Here is an 18,354-nt window from a genome sequence, read left to right as displayed (position 1 = left end):
CGGCAAAAATCCTCTTCGTACACCTGCAGAAAAATAACGTCTGTCCTGAGAGTAACTACTGAATTATCATAGATTTAGGTTAGGAGGGATATTGGGACCATAAATTATCTTAGCAGCAGTACTATCTAATTCAGGAGCATTGATCTGACTAACTAGGGATCAGCTGTTTATTCAGAGACTCTTTTGCAACATTGTTTCTTCAGATCACTACTAGTTTCTCACACTATAGTTACTTCCTATGAGACATGTCAGGATAGGCAGACTGTAATAAGCTCTGTACTTTTCAAGCTATAGTACCAATTAACCCTTAGTGTAAGCTACTGTTTATTGTAACATCACTACAGTTATGTGATGTTTAAATGGGAGCATCATTTAACCCTTAGTGAAAGCTCCTGCTATAATTGGCAGAGTGACAAAAACTTTGTGCTTTTCTATTGCTCCGTGCTTAGCAAGAGATAACATCACTTAACCCTTAGTGTAAGCCTCTGTCATACAGGGACTTTATACACATTCCAGTGCATATGATCCTTTTCCTGAACATCTCTGTTCAGATATACAACTGAGATTGGGAAAAATCTTTTGTATATACTTTGTTTTGGAGTGTACATTTTACTCCTTTTTCATCTTATTATTAATTTTTGTTATTTTCATTTTGGTTTGGGATTTTTACACTTTCTTATTATTCCATCCTTCTCCTACTATTGGTTTAGTGAATACTTATATATATTTTTGGTAGCACCCTCGGAGATATCTTGTCTCCGTGCATTCCCTATGCTTCAGTATCTTCTGAGGTAATTAAGTAAGCAAAGTCTATATTGTATACCAGATTTTATATTAAAATCAAATTAAAAGTAAATTTTAAATTTCCAACTAGGACTTCGACTCCTGAATTAATAATTATAAATTGGGTCCATGCCCTGTTGTCCTAGGACCCACTATATTCCTCCCATTCTCTACTATTTCTACAATGGCTGATTACCCGAGCCAAGTAACAGTGGTCAAGGTGGAATGGCAACTTTGTCCCGACATATCCTCAGGTTTGACTCAGATTTGGCTGATACCCTATGTAGATCTGATGGCCACTTCTCGCAACTACCAGATCCAGAAGCTTTTTTCTCGTTTTTAGGACCAGAATGCTCAAGGTCAGGATACTCGAACACAAATTTGGATTCTCAGTCTCATGTACATTTTTTTTTCTGTCTTCAACATTCCTAAAGGAAATTCAAACGAGACAGTGGAAGGCCACGAAGACTCTAACTCCTATGATGAGTAAGATGAATCTGGAACCTCCGAGGGAAATTCCAGTACATCCAGACCTATTATTACAAGGTCCCTTGACACACCAAGATCCTTGAGCTCTGGTGTTGATGCTGGTGTCTCTAGAAGTGTAGGCATCCCTGAGACAGTCAGTAAGATCCTCTTACAGTCCTATAAATACTTTACGGATTACAAACTTGGCATGTATTTGTCTGTTGGTCTCAAGAATAGAGGTTGGAATTACTCCTCAATCAGGCCTTGATATGGTGTAAATTACAACACTCTAGAGGAGCAAAGATTGGCACTTTCCACATGGATGGGTACCCATTGAGCAATGGAACCCCTGGTGCTTTGCTTCATGCAAGCAGCAATTAAATTCAAGCCTCCACTAAGGGTGTTGAAGTCCATAAGTGACCTACCTCTGGTCTTACAGGCTCTGACTAAACCACCATTCGAACCTCTAGCAGGAGTTTGGTGGTGTCAGCACAGAAAGTGCTGTTGCTGGTGGCTGGTACCTCAGCAAGGTCAATGTGTGAATGTGAACTCCAGGCTTGATCCTGTGTATCTCCATTCACTAATTTTCAACAGGATATGGTTGTCTTCCATTTAGCACCAGAAATCCTGCATAAGGTGTCATTCTCTACCTGTACTGAAGTGTACCCATTGAGTATTGGAGCCCCTGGTGCTTTGCTTCATGAAAGCAGCAATTAAACTCAAGCCTTCACTGAGGGTGTTGAAGTCCATATGTGACCTACCACTGGTCTTACAGGCTCTGACTAAACCACCATTCAAACCTCTAGCAGGAGCTTCCATGATGTTAGCACAGACAGTATTGTTGCTGGTGGCTGGTACCTCAGCAAGGTGAATGTGTGAACTCCAGATTTGAACCCGTGTACCTCCATACACTGAATTTAAACAGGATATGGTTGTCTTGCATTTAGCACCAGAGATCCTGCCTAAAGTGAAAACTTTTCAATGCCATTCTCTACCTGTACCAAAGGATTTCGGGGCACTCTCCACTAGTGCAGATGCAGCATTGCGGGCTTCCATGGCAATGGTCTCTGCTGAAACTTTGTAAAGTTGTCATTTGGACCTCTTTGAACTTGTTTGTCCTGCATTACATATTGGACATCACGTCCTTAACTCAGTTCCAATCTTCTAATCTTAGTAGAATTGTTCTGATTATTTGATTGCCAGTTATGTATGTTTCTGTCCCTCCCTGGTAAGCTTGGGTATTCCCATGTGTATATGCTGCCATGACTAGCCATGAAAGAGGAAAATGTATTCATACTTACCATAATTTTCTTTTCCTGGCTATTATTCATGGCAGCATATACTACCCACCCAGTGTTGGTTTTGCTTCTTCTGTGGGAGCTTGTTACTGACTGAGGGACCTATGCTGGGATACTCTTATTTGTTTTATTCCTGTCCTATCGGCTGTAAGGGGAGGAGTTAACCCATGTGTATATGCTGCCATGAATAATAGCCAGGAAATTAACATTATGGTAACTATGAATACATTTTCCTCTATTCTGATTGCAACTGAAAGTGGAATTTATATTGCATACTGTATGGCATCAGCTGGAACTTCTACAGGACTTTAATACATTAAATTCATAAGATGAAAACTGTCAACACAAAATACAAAAAACAGAGTAAAATGCATACAAGCTCAGGAAAGTGTTTTTTTTTTCTTTCTTTAATCCATATACCTGATATATCAAGGATTTTCTTTAATTCAATTTGTACCAGTGTTATTGCTAAAGTAAACAGTAGCGGTGATAGGAGACGCCCTCTGCATGAATTATTTAAAAAGACCAAGATATAAATCCTGATTCAAAACTTATAATGTTGGTTGTATGTAAAGCACTGAAACAGCTGTTATAAGGGGATACAGAAATTATGCAGTGTTACAGACATAGAACTTAGGCAATCATAAGACTTCTCTGCATTTAAGCCCAACTGTGATCCCAAGCTATTAATAAAATGTATTACATTGAGTAACCTCCCATTATCAGTGCTCTGTCGTGGTTTCCATTGTGATTATCGAGAGACCGCAATTATGGTATTGATTCTCTTGGCTTGTTTATTGACTATTCTGATTTCTGCATCCCTTGGACTTTGGCTTGTTTCCTGACTATCCTTGACCTTTAGCTTGCCTACACTTAATATGTACTCTGTATTTTTGACCTTAGCTTGTCTTGTACTTTTCTTTTTAAACGTTATATCCGGCCGTTCTAAGGTTTGGTAATATGCCTTAGGGTTTTCTTTAATTTTTTTACTTGAAGTGAAAGGAAAACCCCTTTTCCTGCCACTATAGGTCCCTATGGTGCCCCCCTCCTGCACGGCTGAAGGGGTTAAAACCACCTCAGCCACTTACCTGAATCCAGCGCCGCAGTCCCTCGGCGCTGGGTCAGGCTCCGCCCACGCAATGGCCGCGTGTGCATTAGACCTCCCCATAGGAAAGCATTATTCAATGCTTTCCCATGGGGAAAATCTGAAACTAGAGGTCCGTGAGGATGTCCAGCGTGAGGTAATGGACTAAAAGTCAGTTTGGATTCAGGAAGCTATCCGGAAGCTGTCTGGTAGACAGCCACAGCGGGCAGACTTAGAGCTGCAATGTAAACATTGCTGTTCTCTGGAACTGCAATGTTTTACATTGCAGCACTAGGTGCAAAAGGGTCACAGCACCCAGACTACTTCAATTAGCTGAAGTAGTCTGGGTGCCTACAGTGTCCCTTTAAGTTCTGCTTTCTGGGCATATTAGTGAATCCTGACACACTGTCTCTCTACTCCGGTACAGTTTCATGGTTTGCACGGCTGTGGCGCCATACACTAGGGACAGATAAAATGTTGCTGGCATTGAGGATTTCCAAAATGGCGCCAGTGGCCGTGTCACATGAGGTTGACTTAATAATAATATTGTGAAAATTTATAGGGGGTTCAGATTTGTGACTTTGTGGGAATAGAGAATTTCTTTAGGAATTCCTTTTCCTTGACACAATAATGACATAATCTAGGAATATAAGAAGTTATTTTAGTATACACTGTTAGGCCATCTTGTCTCTGAGATGTTTAGCCTTAAAGGACCACTCTAGTGCCAGGAAAACATACTCGTTTTCCTGGCACTAGAGTGCCCTGAGGGTGCCCCCACCCTCAGGGACCCACTCCCGCCAGGCTCTGGGGGGAGGAAGGGGTTAAACTTACCTCTTTCTCCAGCGCCGGGCGGGGAGCTTTCCTCCTCCTCCTCTTCTTCCTCGCGACGTCATCGGCTGAATGCGCATGCGCGGCAGGAGCCGCGCTCGCATTCAGCCGGTCGCATAGGAAAGCATTCATAATGCTTTCCTATGGACGCTTGCATGCTCTCACTGTGATTTTCACAGTGAGAAGCACGCAAGCGCCTCTAGCGGCTGTCAATGAGACAGCCACTAGAGGCTCTGGAGGCTGGCTTAACCCTCAGTATAAACATAGCAGTTTCTCTGAAACTGCTATGTTTATTAAAAAAAAGGGTAAAAGCTAGCTGGACCTGGCACCCAGACCACTTCATTAAGCTGAACTGGTCTGGGTGCCTAGAGTGGTCCTTTAATCATCTTTTGCACCAGTTTGTAAGGGAATTGCACATGTAGTTTTCCAATGTGTTTTGCACCAACAGATAATTTAGGAATTTAACAGAATTCCTAACCAAGCTTAACTGTTTTATATATGAATGTCCCACCTCTGGGTTCTTTTTACGATTAGATATTTATCCAAAGTATTTATCAAATTCTCCCACTATATTCTTTATATTTAATCTATTAAGATTTAATATTTGCTCTGCTTGGAATCAAACACAAAAGGAATTCTAGATTTGGTAGCTCTCTTTTTTCCATTGGGCTGCTAATAAAATCACCGCTCTGTTACCTTGAGAGTAATTTGTTTTTGTTTCTCATTTCTGCAAAATAAAAGTGGCGTGATCCAGCTATAAAGCATCAAGTGGACTTTGTATTCTTTGCATCTTTTGTGATAAATTTAAAGAGATATGTACTTTATTGTCACAAAGTTTGATGACATCAGGATGAACCTGTTTGTAGTTTTGTGGCCCAATTTATATGTCATTTGTACTTCTCGGAAGAAGTAGGACTTCCTCAATCTAAATCTGTTGCCTTTTAGTTCTTTCCAACTACCTCATTTTGCCCAGCATAAGATGTTTTGGTTTCTTTTTTGTTTTGTTTTTTAAATTATTTTGTGAAACCACTGTCTTCTGCTTTTATATTATTTTACAAAGTCACTCTACTGAAGTGAGTTAAAATGTAAACACCTTTTACAATACTTTCAGAAAATAATATAGAAATTGTGTAATAAACTGCACGGCATTCACAAATGTAGATCTTCATGTTCCTTCTTTCATCCACGTTGCTACTCAATATAGTGGACAGTTCCGCAATAATTAAATTTAAATATGCACGTACTTGCATCTGAAGGAAGTAAATGAACACAGTTCGCCCCCAGACGTCTCAAACGACTTTCACCCAAAATTGGGAGGCTGACCTCATCATTAGCCAACTTACAGGAGAGAGACGAGGCAGCAGTCATAAATTAATGGCACCATAATCACAACAATGAACTCTACAGCATATGGTGCTTCGAGTATAAAATATGGCAGGGGTCCTCACTAACTCCTTTTCTACTACTGCACTAGTTATTGAAATGATAAAGTATATAGCAATGGATCCCTGGATATTATAGGAGTGAGGGTGGGTGGTGAGGATGGAATGTAAACTTTTTAAAGTTTAATTACACACCATGATCTGTTGAAACAGCCAACCCTAAACGTTTCACCCTAAACATTGAGCTCCCAGTTTGATTCTGTTTTAGATTCCAAGGTTAATCAGTCCAGATGTGAAACCCATAACAAAATTATACTCACATGGCAAGTTGTATAACTCTTGCAAAACTTGGTTTCTATTGGTAGACAGATATAAAACTACTTTCTAATTTAGAGAAAGAACTATTTACAGGATATATATTTCTTTTTTTTTTTTTTGCAGTAAAGGCGCGATTTCTATCTATTCAAGACCGCTACTTGGCATCAAAACCAATAGAAATATTTATAAATTGCAAAGATACATTTACCGTGACTTCATGCCACAAAATTAAGCAACTTAAGCCAAATATCACATATTTACAAAAACAAATGTATTTTGTGGCATCTCGTCATCATCTCAACATACTTGAACAAAAAAGCTTCTGGATTTATGTTAAAAAAATACAGGACAACGGGGGAGGGGTCTGACCGCCATCTCAGAAGGTCACATTGAGTTATCACTCCTCCAAGTTTTTACTTGCCAAGCTATTCTACAGTGACTAAGCATGATTATCTTACCTTGTGGTGTAAACCCTGGCTACAGCACAACAATAGAGGCACTTCTGTCTACCTTACAACCCGAGATGGCCCCAATATTCTGGAGATTGTGTTCCCTAGAGGCCGAGGCCTAGTCTGTCATCGAGGACGGGAGGCGGCCGCTCCCTCACTCGGCCGCACACGGGACCAACAAACCTTGTATCAGTGGCCCTGTTCTCCTTCCCCCCATCCCTATGGACCGGTGGGGGTTATCCCGGTCCACACAGGAGAGCTGGTGGCTTCAGGAGACACCTGAGGGGCCTCGGAAGCAAACTCCCTACTAACCGGCCAAGATGGCTGCCCGGCTCCCTAATTAGGGGCACAGCCCACACCTTGCAGAGCTACTGGCGGCCTTTGACAAAATATGCAGTGATTTCTGGGCCTGTCTTTCACGGAGATCTGACCAGCTGAAGCGTGATTCCCTCCTCACTACACCAACCTCGATTGCAGAGGGGAAACAAGAGGCAACAATGGAGGCGCAGACATCGTACCCACTCCTCATGCAACCCCGGGTGGGGCTGGACTTAAGCATTGCTAACAGCTGAGTTCGTGGAAAAATGGTGTTGGCTTTACTTCCAACTCAGGGCTGGTGTGATCGCCTGATTGGGCCTACTCAGTGTGTCCTGCAGGACAGTCCTGGAGCGAAGATTTTGCATATACCTCAACTGAGCATAAAGAGCTCACTACCTTTTGAGTAATTCATGTCTTAGCTTTTTGTAGATTTTTGGCCTTGAGGCTCTCCTGTGTGTTTCTACTTTTTGTTTGCTACTCTATCACTACATTTAAAAAAATAAATAAAAAATGTGTTCAGTATATCTTGACATCTCGTGCTCTGTCTATACACTTGTATTTTAATGTTTTATTATGTACTGTATGTCACTATCAATATGTGCCTGTTTCATTGCACTTCTAAAATAAAGAATAAAAAAATAAAAAAAATACAGGACATGTGTCGATCGGTCCAATTATAGTTTACATGTATACTGCCACAGTACTTTGCATAAATATTACAAATGGAAATGCACACCTCAATTTATCTTTGTTGTTCTATGTGTTGGACTAACAGGTGTGGTTCTGGGAGACAACCTGCACAAGGTATAAATCCGAAAACATACCAGTGTGCAGTGTTTCACATTTGTATGTTTTCGCGATACTGATAGAAATTATGGTGTGGTAAATGTTTTGTTAGTGCTTAAGGAACATGGGATGTTGAAACAGAACTTGTCATCCCACATTAACCACACACAATTGAGACGAGTGTTTAAAGGAACACTATAGTCACCTAAATTACTTTAGCTAAATAAAGCAGTTTTAGTGTATAGATCATTCCCCTGCAATTTCACTGCTCAATTCACTGTCATTTAGGAGTTAAATCACTTTGTTTCTGTTTATGCAGCCCTAGCCACACCTCCACTGGCTATGATTGACAGAGCCTGCATTAAACAAAAACTGGTTTTACTTTCAAACAGATGTAATTTACCTTAAATAATTGTATCTCAATCTCTAAATTGAACTTTAATCACATACAGGAGGCTCTTGCAGGGTCTAGCAAGCTATTAACATAGCAGGGGATACGAAAATCTTAATTAAATAGAACTTGCAATAAAGAAAGCCTAAATAGGGCTCTCTTTACAGGAAGTGTTTATGGAAGGCTGTGCAAGTCACATGCAGGGAGGTGTGACTACGGTTCATAAACAAAGGGATTTAACTCCTAAATGGCAGAGGATTGAGCAGTGAGGATGCAGGGGCATGTTCTATACACCAAAACTGCTTCATTAAGCTAAAGTTGTTCAGGTGACTATAGTGTCCCTTAAACGTTAACATTTTTTTAATTTAATTTAACTAAAGTTGGGGAATTAATCAGAGCAGAAAAAAAATAAAAAGATTAATTTAATTCTAGGTTTGTTTGTTTGTTTTCATTAACAGTGAATGCCTCAGGAAGTTGTTATTTAGGAGGAGCTTTTGAGTTTTTTTAGGATAAGTAGACAAATGACAAGGCCAGTTCAAGTTCCTCATATGCATCACATCTAGCTGAGTTATGAGAAGTGTCAGGAAATGTACTGAGAATCTCCTTCTGTGAGAGCATTCTGCCTTAATTCAGTGAAGAACTTGTGATATTGCTTCTGTCTCTTAGTCCATACACTCTGTCATGGAGGAGATGGAGAATGCTGTCCCTCTCCGGGATTTTATCGCATCATTGTCTCTTTCCTCTCTTCCAAGGATCCTAAAGATTGCTTCTGGAGTCTACTTGCAGAGTAAGCACATGGGGTCATATAGCAATAGTTTGGGGTTAAGATATTGTGTATATGGATCACTGGACACTGTACTAAACTTTTGTATAGCATGTTGGTTTTGTGCATTGAAAGTACTAATAAGGCCTTATTTAATTTAAAATTAATGCTATTGAATCTTAGAAAGTTAATAAATAAAGCCTAGAAAGCAAATATATAAAACATACTCTATAGGAAATCTAAAAATGTACAAAAAGTGTCTATCTAGAGATGTTTACAGTTTACAGATGTTTACAGTTATTTGCAATATTATGTTCAAAATCCTTATATGCTTGTACTGGTTTGATTGTAATTTTTATCCTTTTTTTCAGCCTATTGACAGGTATCAGGCTAAGGCTGTGTTATAGTAGCTATGTACATATCGTTCTTGTATGCACTTGCACAGATATCTAACAGTCATGGTTTGCAGGGATTGGAGTGAGTGGTGAGAACATATAGGGCAGTATGTTATAGATGGCACATAAAAGGAAGAATAAAAGGTTGCATAATATTTTTATAAATGCATATTATTACCCTGTATGCCATTCTTTGAATAACTGGTGGTATGGGGATGTATTAAACATGCAGTGTGATCTAATGATACAGTCAAAGGTCAGTTTAAATAGCCCATTCTAATATTAACACTCCTGCATTGATTTTTCTGCCAGCTTGAACTGTGTTAAGCAAGAGAATGAGAAGCGAGGGGTTGCGCCCTGTGGTGTGGGATATGTCATGCATATGTCTCTGTAGAGTGCATTTCATTTGTTCATGCAAAATGTGAGTCTCTACACCATTCAATACAGATATTAAAGTGGGGACAGGGTGTTAGAAGACACAAAGTTTATATGAACTGACAATGGCAATACATACAAAGAACTACTGACACACACACACACAGCGGCACTGACGTGCATGCACAATGATATTGCACATATAAATTGTTATGCACTTACAGAGTCACTAACTGGCACTCACACCGATATTGCAAACATCAACATGCACTATCACTCAAAAAATACCCTCAAGAGTACGTAAATGCACAGTAAAACAGACATGCATTCACATGAACTCATATATGCACTGGCAAAAACATCACTCACATAGGAGCACAGGAACTTATACTCTCTTAACATGACAATCTGAAACACTTGCACATGCTCATAATAATATTGTGCAGACACATATTCACAATCAAATGACATAAATTTACATGCATGCATTCACATACTCACACACAAACATACTACAATAAAATTTATATTTTTAAAATTTTAATTTCCTTAAAGTGAACTGATGCCCTGGTCATCATTTTGCCTACAGATTGGGAGTGTTGTGAACAAGGTAATATGAATGCCTGGTGCAAGTGGTGCATAAAGCTATGTTGGTAACTAAATATAACTGGAACTGTCTTTAAGATGGATCTCACAGCTCAAACAGCATAATTTTGTGTTTGAGACCTAAATGCACGATTGGCAGTTAATGAAGGCTTACTATGTCTACTGTGGTGGTATTATAAGTATTTAGTGTTGCTTCCAGACAACAAGAGAAAAGTGATGCCATACATACCCAAGTGGCTTGCTTTATCCTAAATTATTTGATCATTTCATATCACTGGATTTCCTGACTGGTCGCACAACAGGGATCCAGCAATAGCCCTTTTAACACCTTGGATACTGGACAGGCCTACCTAGAGATTCTATGGGTACAGCAAGGATGACACTGGTACGGGACATCTAGGAAATAAAGCAATATATATGTTGTAAAATACAGCATAGCATATATAGTGCACGTAACGCCAGAATTAATTTAAAGGAAACACATTTGTTAAAAACACCTAAAAACACCTAAGGCAACAATCAATGGGAATTCATATACAGCATATGATCATACATTGTAAAAGCCCATCAATGTACAATATGTTTCAAAGGTTCTACTCTAACAATCTCAAAACCATGCACTGAAGACCAAGGCGTAAGTAGAAACCACAGGGCACCGGTGCAAAAATTGCCCTGAGCATCCCCATGTGTCCCGTTCCCCTATGTGTCTCATTCTCCTCCCCAGCCCCTCCATGTGTTTCATTCCCTCCCCCCAGCAACTCCATGTTTCTTATCCCTCCCAGTCCCTTCAAGTGTCTCAGTCTCTTCAGACCCTCCATGTGTTTCATTCCCTCTCCCCCAGCTCCCCAAGTATCTCATTTTCTCCAGCCCCTGCATGTGTCTCATTCCCCCACCAGCCACCCATGTGTATAATCCCATCCGCACAGCCCATCCATGTGTCTTATTCCCCCAGCCCACCAAGTATCTCATTCAACTTTGGCCCCTCCCTGTTTCTCATTTCCTCAGAAGCCCCACCATGTGTCTCCTCCCATGCCCCCCAGCGCCACAATGTGTCTTATTCCTCCCAGCCCCTCCAAGTGTCTCATTCCCGCCCTCCCCCCGGTATCTAATTCTCCCCAGCCCCTCTGTGTGTCTCATTCCACCATCAGTCCCTTTATAAGTCTCATCCCATCCCCCCAGCCTCTCCATATGTCTAATCCTTTCATGTATCTCATTCCCTACCCCAGCCCCTCCATGTGTCTCATTCCCTGCCCCCAGGTATCTAATTTTCCCCAGCAACTCCATGTGTCTCATACTCCCATTAGCCCCGTAATGTGTCTCATCCCATTCTTCCCAGCCCCTCCATATGTCTCATTCCTCCATGTGTCTCATTCCCCCCTGCCCCTCCATGTGTTTTATTCCCTCCCCCAACCCCTCAATGTGTGTCATTCCCCCAGCCCATCCATGGCTCTCTTGCTGGGCACTTCCTTTATTATTATAATTATTATTGCCAACAGATTCCGTAGCGCTTTACAATATTACGAGAGGGGGGATGTAACTATAAATTGGACAATTACAAGAAAACTTACAGGAACAATAGGTTGAAGAGGACCCTGCTCAAACGAACTTACAGTCTATAGGAGGTGGGGTATAAAATCATTAGGACAGGAAATATCAATTAAATAGGGTGGGACTGGGGCAGCGCTGGAGGAGTAAAGCACTGCCCTATAGGAGAGAGCAAGAGACAGGTATGTAAGATAGAGGTTACTCTGGGAGGCCATAAGCTTTCCTAAATAGATGGGTTTTAAGGCCCTTCTTAAACGATTGAAGACTAGGGCAGAGTCTGATGGGGGTAGGCAGGCTATTCCATAGGAAAGGAGCCGCCTGCGAGAAGTCCTGCAAGGGCGAGTTGGGCATACTTCCTGTCAGACTACAGTCCACTCAGCCATGCAACACCCAGCAACAGCGTGCCTCGAAGTGATGCTGGCCCACGGTCGCAGGGGTCGACAGGGAGGCTGGGCCCCCTGCTACCGTGGGAATTACGCCACTGACTACGGAGAGACCCAGGTTAAAGGATATTCCATGTAAGAAAAGGTGGCATTAGGAAATGCTTAAACTGGGGTATATTAAGATTGTGGCCAGTGCCGGCACTTCCATAAGGTGGCATAGGCAGCTGCTTTAGGGAAAAGGTCTGGGTGATGGGCGGGAGGGGAATATGCAGGGGATGCATAACCGTAATTTTTATCAGATTAGATAAATAGATGTACACAACTATACAAAGCAAGGCAGAAAGAAATACAGAAGAACATACAAGTAACGGCACCCTGGGCATAAAAGGGGTTAAAAGAGAGATATTCCCTTCCAGATATACAGGCAGCTACTGAAGACACCAATCATCCGAACAGGAAACCATATGAAAGCCGTAAACAGCCGAACCGAAACCATACGAATGCTGTAAACAGGCAAATAGGAAAAACCATACGAAAGTCGAACTGGAACAGCATACAATAAATCCCCCCAAGAACGAGACAAAGCTCCATGTTGAGGGTCAAGCAGGAACAGAACAGATCTGTGTCTTTATTGGCCTTATATACACATTCTTACTACCCACAGGGTTTTGCAGAATAACCAATCAATACACTCCCAGCAATTACACACAAAATCCTCCCCTCTGCCTGTGATATAATTACTAAACACAATGGGCTAACGTAATTATCACAGGCAGGAAAATACACAGTTTTACACAATATTCATAATTTTAAAAGTATACATCACATTCACAATTACCAAATTTCCGAAGTGCCGAGGTTGCCGAAGTGCCGAAGTGCCGAAGCACAATTTTGCCTAAGTACTAATATTACTTACCCAGTGGAGGAAGAAGAATGTTACACTTTATACAATTTTAAATAAAAAGTATACAAACGTAGCCAGGATTCCGCTGTAAGCATTTGCAACACTTACAACTATCAAGTAACACACATTCATATAAAATGTAAGTTACTTGGCCAGTCAATGTAATGACAGGAATGAATAAGTAGATAACTCCCTATTTGCCACGGTATTAGGGAGCTATCTACTAAAAGGCTGAGTAGGGGCATGCCTATTAAACAGTGAGCAGGCTGTGGCTGCTCACTGTAAAAAAAATAAAAAAAAAACACGTCCCCTCTCCCCCTCCTAACCTGAAGGGAGGACCTATTGTCCTCCCCCCGGCCCCCACCTCTGAGCGGCGGGTGGGGGCCCTAAATCATAATGAGGGGGTGGGGGCCCTATATCAGAATGAGGGGGCTCGCGGTATAGCGATTAGGGGCATAATTTACTAATACTAAGTAATCTTTACTTAGTATTAGTAAATTTGGCTGAAAGACTAATTTAGGTCTTTCAGCCTTTTGGAAGATAACTCCCTAATACCATGGGAATTAGGGAGTTATCTACCAAGCGGCTGCAAGAGAAGTTCCAAAACTCCGAAGTTCCGAAGTGTCGAAGTGCCGAATTGCCGAAGTGCCGAAGTCCCGAATTTCAGAATGCCGAACCGAAACGAACATTTTTCCCATGCACATGCCTAGTAAATGCCGGTGAAATAGCTCAGTGGGCTAATGCATCAGCAGAATCTATTCTAAGCCTTGGGTTGCAGGTTCAAATCCCAGCAGGGTTGACTCACCCCTTCATCCTTTTGAGGTAGATAAAATGAATACAATTAAATTGGGTAATAGTAACAACCCCTGGATGTACTTGGAAACCAGAGTAATCTGAATGTACCTTTCCTGGTTAAATACTTTGTTATTATTATCCATGTTGTATTGACTTAAGGAACCTGCCTTATAAGGCAGCCTCTAGATCTGTTCGAGAAAATTGCTTACTGATCGTAGTAGACTCAGGGATTGAGCTTGACCCCCACAGGGGTATTTCTTCCTCCAGACTTCTGGTTGATACCAATCTTATACTACACACTGCCTATATTATCCTACAGTAACTCAAGGGAGTATACGTGCTGTGTGCACGATTCAGATTGAACCGCACTCTTTATGCTCCCATTCACGCTATAATTTTGATCTCTTGTGTTGCCACTCAGGTAAAAGAGGTTAACATTATCAGCAACATTTTGTGGTTCTATCTGTATCTGTGGATACAGGTAGACTTATTTTCACCATCCCCGGTGTAGAGATTAATTCGCCCCTACTGTTGGACATTTAGTGGACATGCCACTCTACAAATACCCTAGCATCTAATAAAGGTCACCTGTGAGGGCATTGTCTTTTAGTTCTCTTTTTTATATGTTGTTCTTACATTTTTACTGTTATTTTGGGTTTTCTTTACATTGGAATTACTTATAGCTCTCCTATTAGACAAGGCTATCCAACATCCTTTGGGTACCTCTTTTGGGAATAACTCTCCAGATTTGCTATATGGTGGCAAACATATAGTGCATGTGTGTTATTTAGACGTAGGGTAGTTGTAATGTTGTAGGTATGTGCTATGTGGCTTTGTATGGTTCACTGTATGTGTGTGCGTGTGTGAGGTGGCAGCCTGTATGTCCATGTGTGTGGGAGGGGTGATTGGGTTGTTTAGCTGTGAGTGATGCCTGTTGCTGTGTGTAGGATTCAGTGAGGAATGTGTGTGGGTGGTAGGTGCAAGTGGCATGTCTGTCTATTTGTTGGTATCTGTGAGAGATGTGTTGCATAGCGTGGGTAGCTGTGGCTGTTGTCTGTTACTGTGTTGGTAGCTCTGATTTGACTGTCTGTGGATGATGTCTGTTGCTGTGAGTGTGTGTAGTTGTGCAGTTAGCTTTGAGTGAAGTGTGTGACTATGTGTTGAGATAAAGAATATATGTGGCTATTTGTGTAGATGAGTTTGGGCAGGCAATGTTTATTCCAGCTTCCCCACAATTCACTGTGTAATATATGTCAAAATAAAAATACCCGATTTGGCCGCCCCTGTTGTGGTTACTAAGTGGGGTAATTTTTCTGTTATCTGGTGTCTAGTTGGGTCAGTTTTCTGTTCCCTGGCAGCCCAGTGAGGTATTTTCTCTGCTCCCTGTTGGCATGGCTAAAGGAGCTCATGGTCTGTGGGAGGGGTAGTTGTTAAATTGGGGGAAGAAAGTGTATTCAATTGGGGGAGAGCAGTGTATTAAATTAGAGTGCTGGGAGGAGGGGCAGTGTATTTGTCAGGATTACAAGTTGATCCAGCACGCAGTACTGTGTCACACCTAGGACTATGGATAACGTATAACCAGACCTTAGAATGGCAGGACTTAACGTCTCCAAGAATAGTCAAAATACTAGCCGAGGTCAGGGACACAGAATCAGACACAAAGATGAGGGAAAGCCAAAAGTCAAGGATACCAGATATCAGGGAAGTCAAAACAAAGCCAAAGTCAAATACCAGAAAATCTAAATCATTAACGCACTCTCGGATATCCATAGGCATGAAACCACGACAGGGCAATGAGCAAGAGGAGAGCTGGGTTTAAATACCTCTCCTGTGGATCCAATTGGCTGTAACCGGCCTTTGACCCTAAAGGCAGGGCCGGATTAAGAGCACACTGGGCCTGGTGCTGACAATTATGATGGGCCTAATTACGGAATCTTATCGACCAAAAACACTAAAACAGTCATTCCTCCCAAGCTTCATGTATCTGATGGAGATGGTGCTGGAGGGAAACTATAAGAAATGCAGCTATAAGAAAACACATACTCTATGCTAATCTATCTCTAATTTATGATTTCATCTTTCAAGTAAATCCATAACCCCTAACAGCAGTGTCCAGTGAAGCAGGAAGTCAATGGGCGGGGTAAATGGGTGGGCCACTGGTGCGACTCACGTGACCAGACCTGCCAAAAGGGGAGAACATGCCCAAAAAGGAGGCATGTCTGTCCAAAGAATTTGAAGGACAGCCTGGCATGAATGCATGTCGGGCTGCCCGCCAATCCTGCAGGCTGTCCAACTAAGGGTATACTATGCAGGCAGCACCCTGAGCTTGACATAAATGCATCTAATGACGCGCTCAATCCATGCTTTCCAAGGACTGTCCCCTAGCACTCGCTGGTCCACTTGGTTCCTTACCTTCTTACTAGCAGGCAGAAGTTCCTGGTATATAGTCTGAGACAGAGAAAAGGTGTATGTAGTGAGTGTAGAAGAAAGGGGACATGCCACAGTGTTAGAGAGACCAACGTCTGCATTACCTAAACTAATTTTATTGTCAGCCAGTCCACACATGTTTTGTTCCCATACATCCCTCTTAAGCTTCCAAACTTAAAGGGACACTATAGTCACCAGAACAACTACAGCTTGTTGTATTTGTTCTGGTAAGTAGAATCATTCCATTCAGGCCTTTTGCAGTAAACACTGTCTTTTCAGAGAAAATAACTCCACTGGCCACTCCTTAGATGGCTGCTAGATGTGCTTCCTGGGGCAGTACTGCCTAGTGTGCAGCACTGCCATTCAGTGTCTCCACCCTCTGCATGCAGACACTGAACATTCCTCATAGAGATGCATTGATTCAATGTATCTTTATGAGGAGATGCTGATTGGCCAGGGCTATGTTGGACTTGTGCTGGCTCTGCCCCTGATCTGCCTAGTTGACAGTCTCAGCCAATCCTATGGGAAAGTATTGTAGTTTGCTCAGACCACCACTTCTGATGATGTCAGCAGACAGTCAGTTCAGAGGCAGAGCCAGCAGCTGCAGACTTGAATACAAGTTATATTTTACTATACTTAGGGAGGCAAGAAGGGGCCAGGGTGGTGGTTTTTTTTACATAATAGGGTCAGAAATACATGATTGTGTCCCTGACCCTATAGTGCTCTTTTAAGCAAGAGTATGTGAAGAGTAGTTAGGGTTGCCACCTTTCTTGGAAAAAAATACCAGCCTCATTTGTATAATCAAAAGGAGTGAATCAGAGAAAATTCTGTAAAAACACCAACAAACTACTCACAGTTTGATTCTGCTGTATAGATGGATTGCTCCCATTGTCTCAGTCTCGCAAGTCACCCAATGTCTCAGTGTCCCTATGTATCACAGTGTCAGTGTCCCCATGTCACCTAGTCCCCTAGTCTCCCAGTGTCTCAGTGTCCCCATTTCTCCCAGTGTCCCAATGTCTCAGTGTGTCCCTGAGAGACCAGGTGACACTGAGAGACATGGGGACACTGAGACATTTAGGGAAACTGGGAGACATGGGGACACTGAAACATTTGGGGACACTAAGACACTAGGGACACAGAGACATGGGAACACAGACACTGGGAGACTAGGGGACACTGGGAGACTTGGGGACACTGGCTGGGAGACAGACACTTGGGGACACTGGGAGACATGGGGACAGTTGTGGACATAAACATGGGGACACTGGGACATATAGGGACACTAGGCACACTGAGACACTAGGAACACAGACACTGGGAGACATGGGGACACTGAAACATTTGGGGACAATAATACACTAGGGACACAGAGACATGGTAACACAGACACTGGGAGACTAGGGGACACTGGGAGACTTGGGGACATTGGAAGACTAGGGGACACTGGCTGGGAGACAGACACTTGGGGACACTGGTAGACATGGGGACAGTTGTGGACATAGACACGGGGACACTGGGACATATAGGGACACTGGGACACATGGGGACACTAGGCACACTGAGAGACATGGGACACAGACACTGGGAGACTTGGGGACACTGATACCCTAGCAACACTGGATGGGGGACATGGGGACACTGGGAGAAATGGGGACATAGTGTCTCCCAATGTCCCTATGTCTCACAGCATCCCCATGTGTCTCAGCATCCCCTTTTTCCCTAGTGTCTCAGTGTCCCCATGTTTTACAGTGTTCCCAAGTGTCTCAGTGTCCCCATGTTTTCCTGTGTCCCCAAGTGTCTCAGTGTTTCCAGGTCTCCCAGTGTCTGTGTCCCCTAGTGTCTGTGTTATCATGTGTCCCCTAGTGTATGTGTCCCCAAGTGTCTGTGTCACCTAGTGTCTGTGTCCCCATATGTCCCCTAGTGTCTCAGTGTCCCAATGTGTCTCAGTGTCCACATGTGTCCCCTAGTGTCTCAGTGTCCCCATGTGTCCCTGCTGCCTTTCCCCCTATCCCTCACTTACCTGAGCTGTAGAGCTGCTGTCTGGACTCTCTGTGCT

General features: G+C 42.4%; 1 protein-coding gene across 1 annotated transcript in view; it reads left to right on the top strand.

Annotated features, from left to right (window-relative positions):
* Positions 1-8,693: 8,693 nt before the first annotated feature.
* Positions 8,694-18,354, top strand: part of LOC134609293 (protein THEMIS2-like) — a 54,869-nt gene continuing 45,208 nt past the window's right edge. Inside the window, exon 1 of the mRNA XM_063452989.1 lies at positions 8,694-8,892. Coding sequence (XP_063309059.1) covers positions 8,787-8,892 — 106 coding nt within the window. The 5' untranslated portion in view covers positions 8,694-8,786. The remainder of the gene's footprint in view (positions 8,893-18,354) is intronic.

This window comes from Pelobates fuscus, chromosome 1, assembly GCF_036172605.1.
Source record: "Pelobates fuscus isolate aPelFus1 chromosome 1, aPelFus1.pri, whole genome shotgun sequence".
Lineage (NCBI taxonomy): Eukaryota > Metazoa > Chordata > Amphibia > Anura > Pelobatidae > Pelobates > Pelobates fuscus.
Note: the sequence above shows the minus strand (reverse complement) of the source record. Positions and strands in the feature narration are given on the sequence as shown.